This window comes from Mchenga conophoros, linkage group LG7 (genome assembly GCF_057382185.1).
Source record: "Mchenga conophoros isolate Kocher_MC1m ecotype Shallow Benthic linkage group LG7, M_conophoros_male_GT1.1, whole genome shotgun sequence".
Taxonomy (NCBI): domain Eukaryota; kingdom Metazoa; phylum Chordata; class Actinopteri; order Cichliformes; family Cichlidae; genus Mchenga; species Mchenga conophoros.
In genome coordinates, this window is record NC_140532.1 from 27,680,220 (window position 1) to 27,694,150 (window position 13,931).

The 13,931-nt window shown below is 36.9% G+C and overlaps 1 protein-coding gene across 4 annotated transcripts in view; it reads left to right on the plus strand.

The window, feature by feature from the left end:
- The window catches only part of LOC146570285 (receptor-type tyrosine-protein phosphatase zeta-like), a 99,843-nt gene that overhangs the window by 60,729 nt on the left and 25,183 nt on the right, over positions 1-13,931 (plus strand). For 3 of the 4 annotated variants that reach the window (XR_014893451.1, XM_085283222.1, XM_085283224.1), the window contains exons 10-13: positions 69-195; positions 3,008-3,048; positions 3,142-5,479; positions 9,946-10,084. Coding sequence is in view for 3 of the 4 variants with exons in the window: in XM_085283222.1 (XP_085139348.1) it covers positions 69-195; positions 3,008-3,048; positions 3,142-5,479; positions 9,946-10,084 (2,645 nt within the window). In the remaining variant the exon portion in view is untranslated. The remainder of the gene's footprint in view (positions 1-68; positions 196-3,007; positions 3,049-3,141; positions 5,480-9,945; positions 10,085-13,931) is intronic. The other variant, XM_085283225.1, reaches the window with a different exon arrangement.

Sequence of the window (13,931 nt, forward strand, 5' to 3'; positions counted from 1 at the left end):
AGACATGCAAATGACTGTAGAGAATGGAAGTAGGTAATCTTGGCACTGATGTGATATTCTTTCACCAGGGTGCGATACTTGATGACCTCTTGGCCAACACCAGTTATATGATCCAGGTTGTGGCGGTGTGCTCCAATGGTCTGTACGGACGTTCAAGCAACCCATTGATGGTTGTCATGCCCATTGACAACCCTGGTAAGAGCAAGCGTGCCCATCACCAGGCATAACCACAAAATCTATTAATTGTGAAATAGTAAGGCTAGTGCAAATTGTGACTTTGTGACAAACCTGCAAGATAGCCAAACCTGTATATTATAAAATTAATTTGTATTGAACCTTTACAAAGTGCAAAATAATTGGTTAACACTTAGTAATGTTATTGGTCACATTACTGTTACTAAGTCATCATTTAACCATATTTTAAATATATTCCAGTCACTTTTACATATTATTAATAATTAATAATTTAAATTTAATCTAATAACGTGGATGCATTTTTTATTTCATTCAACATTTTTATTTACTATGGCATTTTATTGTTTTTTTTTTATTTTCATCATTTTCTTTTGCTATTCTCTCTTTACATTTTTCTGTTGTTTTATGGTCATAAATGGAATAAACTGCATTAGAAGATAAAAGCTTATAAATTACCACACACTAACAAGGTCACTTTTGTAACGGAAACATCTGGTTTTGGTTGAGGCTAGAGAATTTCTTTTTTCTGTCTAAAAGGGTTTTGTTTAACCTTACTTAACACAAAGACCTGAAGCTGAGGAAAAACTGCTTCAGCCCTTCAAACTAACTAAATTGTTACTGAAATATGATCATTAGGGTGCAATTAATTAACTTTTTTGGTTTCTTACACATTTTCTTTGTAAACAATTTATCCCAAATATCTGTCCTCCCCTAAATCCTGAATAAATATTTCTTGTGTTTTTCCTCATCTCCTTTTCACCCTACCCATTTTACCTTCCCTATGGTTGTACACATGTAACTGACTACATTTGATTTAACACACAAAAACATGTTTCATCTTTTCTGTGTTTTTAACTGTTTCTTTAGATTCTTAAAATATACTCTTCCTGTATTTAGAGTTAAACAATATACTTGGTTTAAAGAGTCATTTTTAGTGTTGCAAAGCTGCCATCTTTGTTTTGCTGTCATCCACATTCACATGGCATCTGTTCTGCTTCCCAAACCTTTTGTTTTTGCAGCCTTTTGTTTAGTGAGGACTGGATTGGCAGTTATAGTGACTTTGTATTTCAGCTGAACTTAATAATAAATAAACCGATATGTGTTCTTACAATCAAAAAGATGAAGTATCCTATTATCCTGTATCTTATTGTAATATTCTTCAATATTCATTAGATTTACATAAGTGAATTTTTCCTAACTTGGGTTTTGGATACATGCTAACATTCTGGCAGTCATAGCTGCCTAGAAATAGTTCTGTCACAAAAAAACATAGAAATCGACATCTTAAAAACACCTTATTATGTTAGTATTAGATTACTACTATTAGATTACTACTTATATTTAAGTAGCATTACCTTATTTTCAGGTATAAAGAAGACTCTCTGAAATTAGGAAATGGAGCGATTCTGATGTGACAGCTACTTATATTTAAGTAGCATTACCTTATTTTCAATTATATTGTAGGGTCTCTACCTTGTAAAGTGCCTTGAGGCAACTGTTGCTGTGATTTGGCACTATATGAATAAAACTGAATTGATTATGGCATTTACAAGACTGTGAGGAATAACTAACAAGGCAACGTTTTACTCACCTTTAAAATTAGTCACTTTTAAAATTGAAAAAATATTTCAGACCGAGTAAAGTGTATAGCATAACTTTATTACTGGACTGGTTGCGCAGGTCCTATCATGCTACCACACTGGAATTCACTGAGCTCCTGAGAGCAAACCATACATGATTATAGTAGGAATTTTATGATCACCAAATGAAGTACGTTCAAAATACAATTCCTATACAGAAATTTGCAAAAGTGTTATTTATGATCTATAATGATGATATGTGTTCTAGGAAAAAATACTGATATGTATTTCATTTGTAAATGCCATGGTGCTAATGTTGATAAAGTTAACACACATATCATTTCCCTGAGTCTTCTCCATCAAGCCTGTTTCTTTAAACTTGTAAAACCTCACTTCATGCTTCTCAAACAAGTCTGATCTGGTCCTTGTGGTGTGTCATTTAGCTTCAAACAGGTAAGAGCCACTAGCCCACCATTTACACACCTGCCCCCTTAAATCCCCACTGTGTGCTGTCTCTAAGTTCAGTCAGCTTGTGCAGCATTAGCAGATAACTCTCCTTATGAGTTTGTTTTATTCCTCTTAGGGAACAGGTGGATCCAGTCTGAAAACAAAAGTTTGAGACAATCGGAGTTAAAGAAGTAACTTGAAAGCTTTTTGTTCAGATTCCTTTCTGTAACTTGTCTAGTTTTATAAGAATGAAACAGGAAAAACTACAAGTTGCAAATGCTTCATGTGTTTGTGTCTTTTGGGGATAATTCCTGCATGCAGGTACCCGATATGTTGTCACCATTTGTTTTTTTCATAAATTGTCATTTTATCACATGTAGTTGTCTGAATAATCCTCCTCTTTTTCATTTTCTCCATATGGTTTTTTGTATTGTCCTTTTTTCTATCCCGAGTGACACATTCCCATTCTGATTATTGGTCCTAGAATAACAAAACTAAATGAAAGGATTAATTGTCCAGGAGCTTACCTGTTCTTGTCTGAGATGTTTTCGTCTGTGTTTCCAATTTGTTATGACCTTTGTTACCTATTTCTGCTTTTTCAGCATTTTCTTTCTTTGAACATTGTTTTTAATTCTGGAAATTAAAAATAACATGAATATAAGTTGAAGGAAACTTAAAGCCATCCTGAAGAAAATTTAAGCTAGAGTTATTTTGAAATTAAGTGATTTATTCTAGTTCTTGTTTGCATTGTATATAACTAATGTTGCATTCTGTTCCCTTTCTAGAAAATGCACTGGATCCAGCTTCTTATGAATATAGTAATGAGGTAAAAACAAAAATCCTATTTTCCCCATCTCATTGTTTAATTGTAGAATTACTGTTATTTGTCAAAGTCTGTAAACCATACTTTTACCAACAGGTCAAGTATGATCTAGATCTTACCTGGGATGAAATAGGACAAACTAAGGACCACGATCTGGATTGGAGTGCAACAAACTTGCAGAGGACAACAACTTCTGAATCACCTTTTTTGCTTTTGCCTACTATTAGAACTACAACAGTAGAGTCGGGTCACAGGAAAGTTACCAAGGATCCACTTCCTCCTCTTAGAGCCACTCAATCTGGTCAAGTGTTGAGCAATTCTGAAGAGATGCAACAACATAGTACCTCCATGTGGTCACCAGAAATGACCCTGCCACCAGAAACAAAGGGAAGAGCTAACTTCAATGCCAATGCTCTGTTTAATTTAACCAAAACAACCAAAGAAAACTCACTTTATACCACCACTGCTCCTTTACACCGCACGATAAAAATAGATGGTGTTCATGGAGGCATTACCCTAAACGGAAAAGGCAAAATAAAGGGAGGTATAAGTACCACTGCTCCCACAGTCACCACTTCAAAGGCTGATTACATTAATAGAGGATTAAGTCAACAAGATTATTCTGGAAAAGTAACTACCACTACTCCTACAATTACCAGTGCAAAGACCAAAGAAGGTAATGTTTCTCAATCAGGCAACACTGCAACCAATGTCATGTCTCATATAAGTAATGTGAGCAGCACAACGTCGTCTTCTACATCCTTCATCCAAACCAAGACTGATCCACGTTTGGCACACCCAACAAACAAAGACAACACCACTGATAGAAGTCTTTCTACTAAGCCCAGAGGTATTCCAGAGATCCAGACAGAAAGCTCAACTTCCAAACCTTCCTCTTCACCTACCAAAACATCTGTCCAATTAAGCCGCATTCTCGTGCAGACCACAAAGCCACTGTCCAATGGTGAGAGCCTATTTGTGTTCCCCTCAACTTCCTCCTCCTTCACCTCCTCTCCTTTGTGTGACGCCGTGGATTCCAGCTGTGCCTCTTCCACCTGCTTGCATGATCCTACCTCCTCTTGGCCTGTATTGTCTCCCTTGGACTCACAGCTTACTGCTACATCCCTGTCACCTGTCAAAGACCCAGTTTCCCAGGCTTCAGTCTTCACGCTATCTGCCTCTACCCTGCCTTACCTCCCTCACCCCTCACACTCCCTGTCTGGTTGGGCGACTGACCCTGTCTTTCATGGTGTTGGGTTTGATGATACTGATAGCAATGATGATGTGTTGTCTGGATCTTCAAGTAATCCCTCAGTATTTAGCAGTACACCTCCACTCCAAGCACTTCTAGACCCGTCTGCTATTGTTTTCACCACCAAGCTCTCTGAATCTTCCTGGGATCAGTCTCTCTCAGCAGCATCTCTGTCTGTCATCCCCACCCTAGAACCTTCGGTTCATCTGTCTAGTAACCGCTTCCTTTTTGACCCTACCCTGGGATTATCTAGTTCTTTCTCATCTGTTTTTGACAATTCAAGATATGCCACAGGGAAAACAATAGAGACTTTTCTCAAAGAGGGCAGTGGTGACAGGTTTCCATTAGTTAGCGATGTGCATGCCCTGTGTGACTGCTCTTTGGAGCCATCAGCATCCTCCCCTTGGTTGCATTTGTTAAATGTTGAATTGTCCTCCTCAGCCTGGGACTCTATAAGTTTAGAGCTTTACTCAAGTTTGGGCTTCCTTTCAGCCACTCATGTTGACTTTGACAATTTTCTACACTCTTTATCTGTGGTGGGCTCTGATGGTCTGTCCTTAGGTCAGCCACTGTCATCCCGTAGTGCTATCTTGCCTTCATCATCTTCTTCACACTCCCAGGTTCTCCAAGCCACCCAAAGTGACCTGCCAATTTCTGTTGCAGCCACAGCATCTGCCATCATGGAATCCTGGTTCTCTGTATCATCTGTGCTAACTCCTTCACCCACAGCCTCCCCCACCACTCTCGCTTCAGAGGGACAGGTGATAGACACCAGTACCAGTGCATCTGGCTCAGGCCTGTTCCCCGACTCCCAGGAGGGCATAGATCAGGAGTGGGACATGGTTCAAACTTCAACCTCTGGGGAGAGCATGCTCCCTTACTCGATGAACGTTATTAGCAGTGCTTCCCCATCTAGCTCCTCAGAGGCTGGCCAGAACCCAGACGATCTGGATGAACACTCCTCAGCATTTTATTTTGAAAGTGAGAGTAGCAATGCATTGGGCTTCAAGGTAGGAGACACGACAACGGAAGCAGTAACCTCTGCTTCACATTGGTCGCTAGGTAGGGAGGAGGGGAGCAGCTCAGGGCAGAGTGAAAGCCTCTACGACAACGAGACATCTTCTGACTTCAGTATCTCTGAGCACACAGAAAGGGAGTTGACAGAAGAGGAGCCAGTAGCAGGTAAAACAAAACAAAAAAAAAGCTGCCAGTGCGCGGGGGACAAAAACTTCACTGCATTTGCAATTTTGCCCTGGAAACTAGGAAACACATGCTTTGTTAGAAAGAATTTTGAACATCCAAAAGACTAATCTACTTCTCTTCATTTGTAAGAGAAGAAAAAGAAAACGTCATTTATAATTTCAGTCTGTTAAATCAAAATAAAGAAAATTCACTTAACTATACAGGCCCCTTAACTATTATGAACCTTTCATCACATTCTTCACTATAATTTCAGATATATTTATCTTAATGGATTGCATCCAGCCATATATTGTTGTTTTTTCAAACTGCATATCAGGGATGTAAATAGCTCCACTTCCATGTGAAGTATTTTTCTTATTTAATATAATTCTAATGGAGCCTCTCTGATGACATGTGAGGCAGTAAGATATTCATGGCCACTAATAAAGAAGAAGATGCGAAAATGCAGGAGCCCTAAACGCTGCACTACATTTGATGACAGAATAAAACCTTTTAAAGAGGCCACACTATCATGAGATAGAGACAGAAAGTTAAAGAATATCCTGACAACAACCAAAATTATTACTGTAATTTTAAAAAAAAAGAAAAAAAGATGACATGTGGTCTAGCTTTGGTCATCAAGGTTTAGTGATGCTCAAAAACCCTAAACACTGAAATGCCTTTTCAAATGTTGCTTGACATGGGCACCAGAGGGCAGCAGAGCTGTTTTGATTTTCAAAGTGGTTCACATATCTATATTATCTTTATATTGTCTCAGCTGTGCTATGTATAGGTTGTAAATATGAGTGAAAAGTGATTTAAAGTTGTAGTATTTACAAAGTAAATCAAGTAATAAATAACAGAGAAAGATTTTTTCCCTTCCTGACAGGCTTTGATTTTTAGTTTATTTAAATGAAATTCACATTGATCTTATTAAAATCTTGCTGCAGGTGGGTAATATCATAATTAATATCCCTGTTACTTCAAAGTTGCATAATAATAATAATAATTCTTTAAAAAACTTAAAATATCTTTTTTTTTCTTGGTTGGATTTTTCTTTTTTTTAAGATTTTCATCCATAAAGCTTTGTTCGTCAAAGTGTCCTTGAAAATACCAAAATTTTATGATTTAAAAAAAAAAAGTTTTCACATGGTCTTGTTGTAGAAGGTCTTGGTGTGTTACTGCACTAATAACAACAAAGGCCAAATGTTTGCAAATGGAAAAGAAAAGTAGTGGGTCACTCCTTTTATTTTATTTTTTTAGAGGTAATTTGAGGTCAACTGATCTGTGTTGTATGATGTGTATTGAACATTGCCTTGACTTTTCTTTCAGATAAATTAAAAATAAAGCCTGCCTGGTAGCTAAATATATGTTAGGGGGAAACCTCCAACCTTTTTATTTATATTTGTTAAGAGGGGGTTTTAAGACTGTTGGTTCCTTAAGTCACATATTTGATTTGATTTGATTTTTAATTTTTTGAGTTGAGTCTTCTATTTCAATTTCCTCATTGAATTGACTAATATTTTTCATCCTCTAGTAATTAGTCCAAGGTTTAAAACCGGCATAAAAAGGTGTGCTGGATGAATTATTGGATGAATTGGTTTTACTTTTAAAGCGCACCACAAACTTGATATGAGCTGGTTAACAGGTCTGACCCACTCATTCATGACAGTACAGGGTCAGTCTGTGCAGAAAAGGTCTAGCAAACAGCTTTTCAGTCATGTGTAGTTCACACTATTGTTGTTTTTACAGGCTGTCAGAAAGGATGGTTTAGCGGCTAAATTGAATTCAATTTTATTTATACAACACCAAATTACAACAACAGTCACCTCAAGGCACTTTTATATTTTAAGGTAAATCGTACAATAATATAACAGACAAATGCAAGTGCTTTGGCAACAGTGAGAAGGAAAAACTCCCTTTTAACAGGAAGAAACCTCCCGCAGAGCCAGGCTCAGGGAGGGGCAGCCATCTGCTGCGACCAGTTGAGGTAAGGGGAGCTGCTGAGTGACCTCAGGTTCAGCCATTATAGGTTATGTACTTTGAGGAATCAGTGATGGACTTTTCATTAAAGGCTTTTGTGCCTCCCTGTGTTTCAAATGGTTTGGCAGGTGTTTTTATCGTGATGAATTTTGTATTTGTACAGCACATTAGTCAATTTTGAATGAGGGAGAGCATTGTGTTTTGAGATATAAATGTGTTTTTTTATTCTAAAATAGATATTAGAGGTATGAGAATGTCCAACGTTGTTTCATAAACACTTTGAGTAAGCCAAGAAGAGCTCAGTTACATTTTATTTGCTTCTTTTTTTTCTTGTAAGTCTTCAAATTATTAATTATTCTTCACGTTTTTGGGGTCACCATTAAATTTGTATGTGTTACCTGCCAAGATGATGAAGTACAAAGGGATAGTACTATAAGTTCTAATTATTTTTGATAATAATTTATTTTGCAACAAGTTTGGAAGTTGGTCCACAACTTGTGTTTAATTAATCAGATGTGAAATTTCCATTTGAATCATGTTTCAGTTGAGTGAAATGTTGTTTAGGTCTTCCACAGCGTACATTTCTATCCACTTTTACAGGAAAGATGCACTGTGGGTATTTTTCATATATCATTAAAAATAATTAGTGAAAGCTCACAAAAATAATACCTAACACCTGGAAACAGAAGAGCACAGTGCAAAGAAATCTGTGTAACCTACGATGCTGTATTACCATTTTGCTACGTGCTCTAATGCAGCGGTCCCCGTCCCCTGGGCCACGGACCGGTACTGGTCCATGAGTCGTTTGGTACCGGGCCGCGAGGGTTGAGGCTTGGGTGGGAAATTTACGCTTTTCAGGGTTTTCATTGGTTTTTATCCTTATTTTCTTTATCGTTTTTATCGTTAACTTGGTTTTCCTGGGTCTTTTCCCGTGTGTTATAAATAAATCTCTTTTTTTTTGGTACTGGTTTTGTTTTGTTGTATTTATCCGCGGCACCTTAAAGGCCAGTCCATGAAAATATTGTCACACGTAAACTGGTCCGTGGTGCAAAAATGGTTGGGGACCGCTGCTCTAACATATAAATAAATAAATAAATTACTTATGTATTCACTTAAGTAATTTAAGTACAATGAAAAAAGTCGATACAACCCCACAAGAGAAAGGAAAGCTTGTTTTATTATTCTTGGAGGTCTCATATTGAAGTTTTGCAAATGTGACATCAGAAAACCCTTTTGATGCTGATTTTTAATTCTTTCTTTTACATTGGACCATCTATGGTTGTTTTCCTATTTTCTTTCCTCTACTTTTAAATGTTCCATGCTTATATGCTCAAAGTTTCAAATATACTTCAGGCAAAGTTGTTCAATTGAACCAAGTGGGAGAGTAAGTACAGTTTGTTGACAAGACCTGATTGATAAAATTATGATTTGCTTGACTAAATATGTCTAAATCTGTGGGCTGTAATATATTTTGAAAATGAAAGAGCAGTTAGCAAGCAAGCAGAGGACGTTATTTTTGGATTGGCAGTCGATAGTGTTACATTTGTGGTCCTATGCTTTATCAGTGTATTCTATAAATACAATAATCTGTGTAAAGATATACAGATTTGCTGAAAATGCAGTAAAGTCTGAAGGCAGGTTATAGACTTAAATTTTAACAGGTTTACAAAAAACCCAAAGCAAAAATGGCCTGTATTTATATAGCGCTTTACTAGTCCCTAAGGACCCCAAAGCGCTTTACACAACCAGTCATTCACCCATTCACACACACATTCACACACTGGTGATGGCAAGCTACATTGTAGCCACAGCTGCCCTGGGGTGCACTGACAGAGGCGAGGCTGCCGGACACTGCCACCACCAGCAAGAGCAACAATGCTCTATTTAAGGTTTCACAACATAAATTTACTATAAATTCACTAATCAGTGTACGACCATCTTTTATATATATTTTATGGATAGGAGGTCAGAAATATGGTGGCTTTAGAGACTACATTTTGGATTCTACATGGGACCAATATTTTTATACTTTCTTTTGCATTATTTCCATTGATTCTAGATTGACTTTGACCCTGTGGTTACATTTCAGGCAAAATAAGCAAAAATTTAAATTCATTTGCTGACTGTCACAAAAAAACAAAAACAAAGGAAAAGCTGGTTAAATAGTGAAAAACATGTTTGAAATAGCCATATTCTACCTTTTGTTTCACCTAATACTTACAATTTAAATGTATAAAAATACCATGACTATAATGACTTTTTTGTAATTAAAAGTTAACTATATCCAGTTTAAACTGACACGTTTAAAATATGACCCTGACTGGGTTTGTATGCCACTGGCATATAGTGTTTGTGGCTCTGTTGACCAATTTTATTATACTTCTTGAGCCTTTATCTAAAAAGTAGGTGGGTTTTGACTTTTATTTCTGCTCTCCAGCAGCGTTTTTTTAGCTGCCAACTCTTTTGGTGTTATTTCTCTACAGATGCTAGTAACAGCAGCCACGAGTCGAGAGTTGGTTCAATCAGGGAACAAGAGAGGAAGGCTGTGGTTCCTTTGGCTGTCATCTCCACCCTCACCGTCCTCGGCCTGATTGCTCTCATCTGTGTTCTCGTCTACTGGCGGTAGGTACTGCCGGTAAATCTGCATATAATGGAAAACAGTTTATGCATGCAGGATACATAGTACAATTTTATAATCCCCCATCTATTTAAAATTTACACTTTATGTAGTGAGATTCTTTTAACACATTTACACAGGTGGTTTAGTCCAAAGGTAAGTGAGAGTTGTGAACAATATGGTTAAAACAAAGGCTTTTTTCTGCAGCCTGTTGTGCATTTACCATGAACATGGTGATGTGCAATAGAAGACCACTTCCCACCCAAATTGTGCTCCACGTGAGAATGATCCAGACAACTTGTTATCCATAGGAGGGTCATCCATCGTGGGTAATAATATCATGCAATTATTCTTGTACGTATGGTACAAGATTAACATCAGGAAGATACGTGACATTGGAATATCATTTGAAATGATTGAAAAGTTCATTTAGCCTTTTCCTGTACCAGTTTTATGTCAAAAGTGCATTTTTGTTTACTGAAAATACTGAAAAACGCTAGCACATTTAGCATCCGACTTATTGTCTAATCCAAATCCTCCTCCAATAATTTCATGATTTTTGTCACGTTTTCTTTTTCTAAAAGGTGTTAAGAATATATTCCTAGTATCTATTAAAAACACATATGCATAATCCCCATCTCCACTGCCCGCCTTCTAACCCAACTACACGTGACATATATCTTCTGATGATCAACATCAACCAGAAGATTTTCACATTTTTCTGGGAAACCTAATCTCTTCAAACATGGGCTCAATCTTGATCATGCATCGTATTGTGTGTTTTTATTTGTGTTTTGGTGAGCAAATACACACACTTCACAAATAATACCTTCTGTTCATGCTGAATGAAGCCTTTCATCTGTTACTGCAGCTCTCTGTTGATTCACTTTGGATAACCTTCAGAGATGCCATTTTTCTTTATTTATGGAGACATATGAAATGCTCAATATGAAGCAAACTGAATGTTCTTTAAGGATAGTCGTAGTTTTTTGTTTGCATGCTTTGTTTTCTCCTCGTCACAAACCCCAAACTTTTTTTTTGTCTTGTTTTGACAACAAATCTTGAAAATCTTTCTGACCGTGAAATACCCAGCTCCAGAAATCCAATCAAAGACACGCTGTCAAATGCAGTGTAAACATTTTTAGTTATTTTTCACAGAGTACATTTGTCAGCTGCCATGTTGAAGATAAACATATTGCTCTTGTTTGGCAATCAGCTTGTTGTTGTATCCCTAAGACTGAGCAGTGCTAAACTGGTAATAATCTGTAGAGCAGGAGGATTAATCCTTAATAAAGGATGTGCTTTGGCTGCAGTGCTCTGAGCATCACTCAGAGGAGAGCGTCCTGGGAGGGCTGCAGGATCGAAAAGGACATCTGACTGATTATGTCGGATAGAAGGAATCGTATCAGCTTCTTGTAGGGCGAGCAGCAGGAGGTCAGACTGCACTAATCCTCCTGTTGTTGTGTCCTCCTTCACTAACTCACAACACGGTGCTCATTTGGCCACTGCTGCTGTGCATTTGAGATGAAGCAGGGTGAGAGGATTTCGATTGACTACAAAGTTGCAGCAAGGTGAGAGTTGTGCAGCAAATCAGGATATAGCTAAACAGTCTTTAAAGGTTTGGATATGCACAATATTAATATTTATCCTACATCCTGAGTATCTCACGGGATGTGGATGGTAGCTGTTTTCAGTTTAGAGTGTGTGATTATCTGTTAATGTGGTTGTTACTAAGCTGCAGCTCAGTTACTTAATTTAATCTGAGCTTCTCACAAGTTACTATAATCAATATCAGTATATAATCAATATAATTGCATTAAGTAGTTTCTATGGTGTTATATGTATGTTAAAAGTCATGCGGGAGAAAAAAACTATTTAATTGCACGAGTACTAATCGCTACTCGCGCAATTAAATTCGTGTAAATTCAATAATGCCCACATACAACTCAGAAGTCATGCGTTGAAATAAGCAATCAGGTATGCAAGACTGCGTTTGCGTGCGCTTCACGGTCTTACGGTTAGCTCTGTGCTCGAAGCTGAATCCTAATTGCTCTAACCAACTGACTAACTGGAGGGCGGAGCCAAAGGAAAAGTAGCCCTAATATTAAATCCTAGTGTAGCAGTGGAAATTACATTACTGCTAAAGAAATCATTAAAACTAGAGTACTCAAAGAGAAGTTCTGAAGTCTCTGAACTCCTGTTTACATTATCACACACCTTTTAAGATAAAAAAAAAAATCATAATGAGTTTCTAAGAAAAGGAAAAATAGTTTTTATTCTTTCATTCTTAATTAAATACATTTTCCAAAATGTGAACAAATAAGGTGTGCTGTCTTTTTACAACACAACACGACAGTAGTAAGTAGCTCATTTTCTGATCTGAATTAGTGGCCGATAAAACAGTTAAGGTTTTTACTATGATTTTGTGTAGCAACCTAAAGGGTCAAACTACACACCATCCTTGTAGCTGCTGTTTGCTATGTGGGCTAAGTTTTCATACTTTGCGGTCATGTCAGTCCACTACGTAAGAACGAGTTTTACCATGTACCATGTTGTAGATCCTTAAATCTGGTGTCTTGCCCTGGACTTGCAGACCAAAGGGAAAAAGCTATGCATCTGTCTGTTTGCACTGCTAAAATATTTGTACAAAATACTTGTACAATTGTCTTTTTTAAAATTATTTTAGTTTGATAAGTTTATATATTTATTAGTTGATATATTTATATACATAGTTTATAATTGTGTTCATAATAAAAGCAAGAAAAATATTAAAAACTAATTCTACTAGGTGGTTAGATTTGTGGTTATTAGTAAAATTATTATGATTTATAATATTAAATATTAATATAATTAGAATGAAACTTTTTGCAGTTGTGGAAGAAGTATCTATCCCAAATCCTATACTTAGATAAAAGTAGTCATACTACATTCTGTGAAAATAAACTTTTAATGAAGTGCAAATGTTCTGCATTAAAATATGTCAATCTCTATATAATTGCTTGTTTGTTTTTAACCTGTACTGTCAGGCAGGTTTAGCGACAGAATCATTGCCTGAATGCTTTGTTGTGCCAAACACATTTGCTTTTTCCAGGACGAGCGCTGTAGACTCTGGGGTTAATCGTTTTGTTTTTATAAATTGTGTTATTATCTGTGTGGGTATTATGCCAGAGTGGACAGTGGGTGAAGGCCAGGTTGCCGAAAGGCAAGAGGAGAAGGCGGAGGAACTGAAGAAGAAAAGGGACAGAAAGAAAGAGGGGTGGGGGATAATCAACGACCAGTTGGGAGGAGCAGGGAGAGGAACCACCCCCAACCCACCCTCAATAACGCCAGACATGCGTGTGTGCACCGCAAGAAAACTGTTGATTAATTTAACTATGCATTTTTATATTTTTGTCTTCTAGATGCTGTATGGGGTTTGGGTTTTTTTTGTTTGTTTTTTCTTCTCTTACAGGTGCAGCATTTGGCATCACATTTCTATTTGCACTCTATACTTTTATTATGTTTTTCCTGTTTTCGCCCCCTTCCATTTTTTTTTCTTCTGCTGCCTGTCAACTTAGACAAGGTCATAATATACTATATACTATATTACATATAATCTAATAAATAAAATAACACTAATAGAAAATGATAAATAAACCGATGAAAGAAACACATGAAGAAGAGGAGCCTATAGAGAATTTAGATAGCTCGTCTTAGAAAAGCAAAATGTGTTTGGCACATTTTTGGATTCAGATCATAATGCTAATTGCAAAACCTGCCAGACAGGACTGAATTTAAAAAAAAAAAAGGTAAATGGACTGGTTTTTATATAGCACTTCTGTACATAAACACTCAAAGAGACTAGGGGTTGTT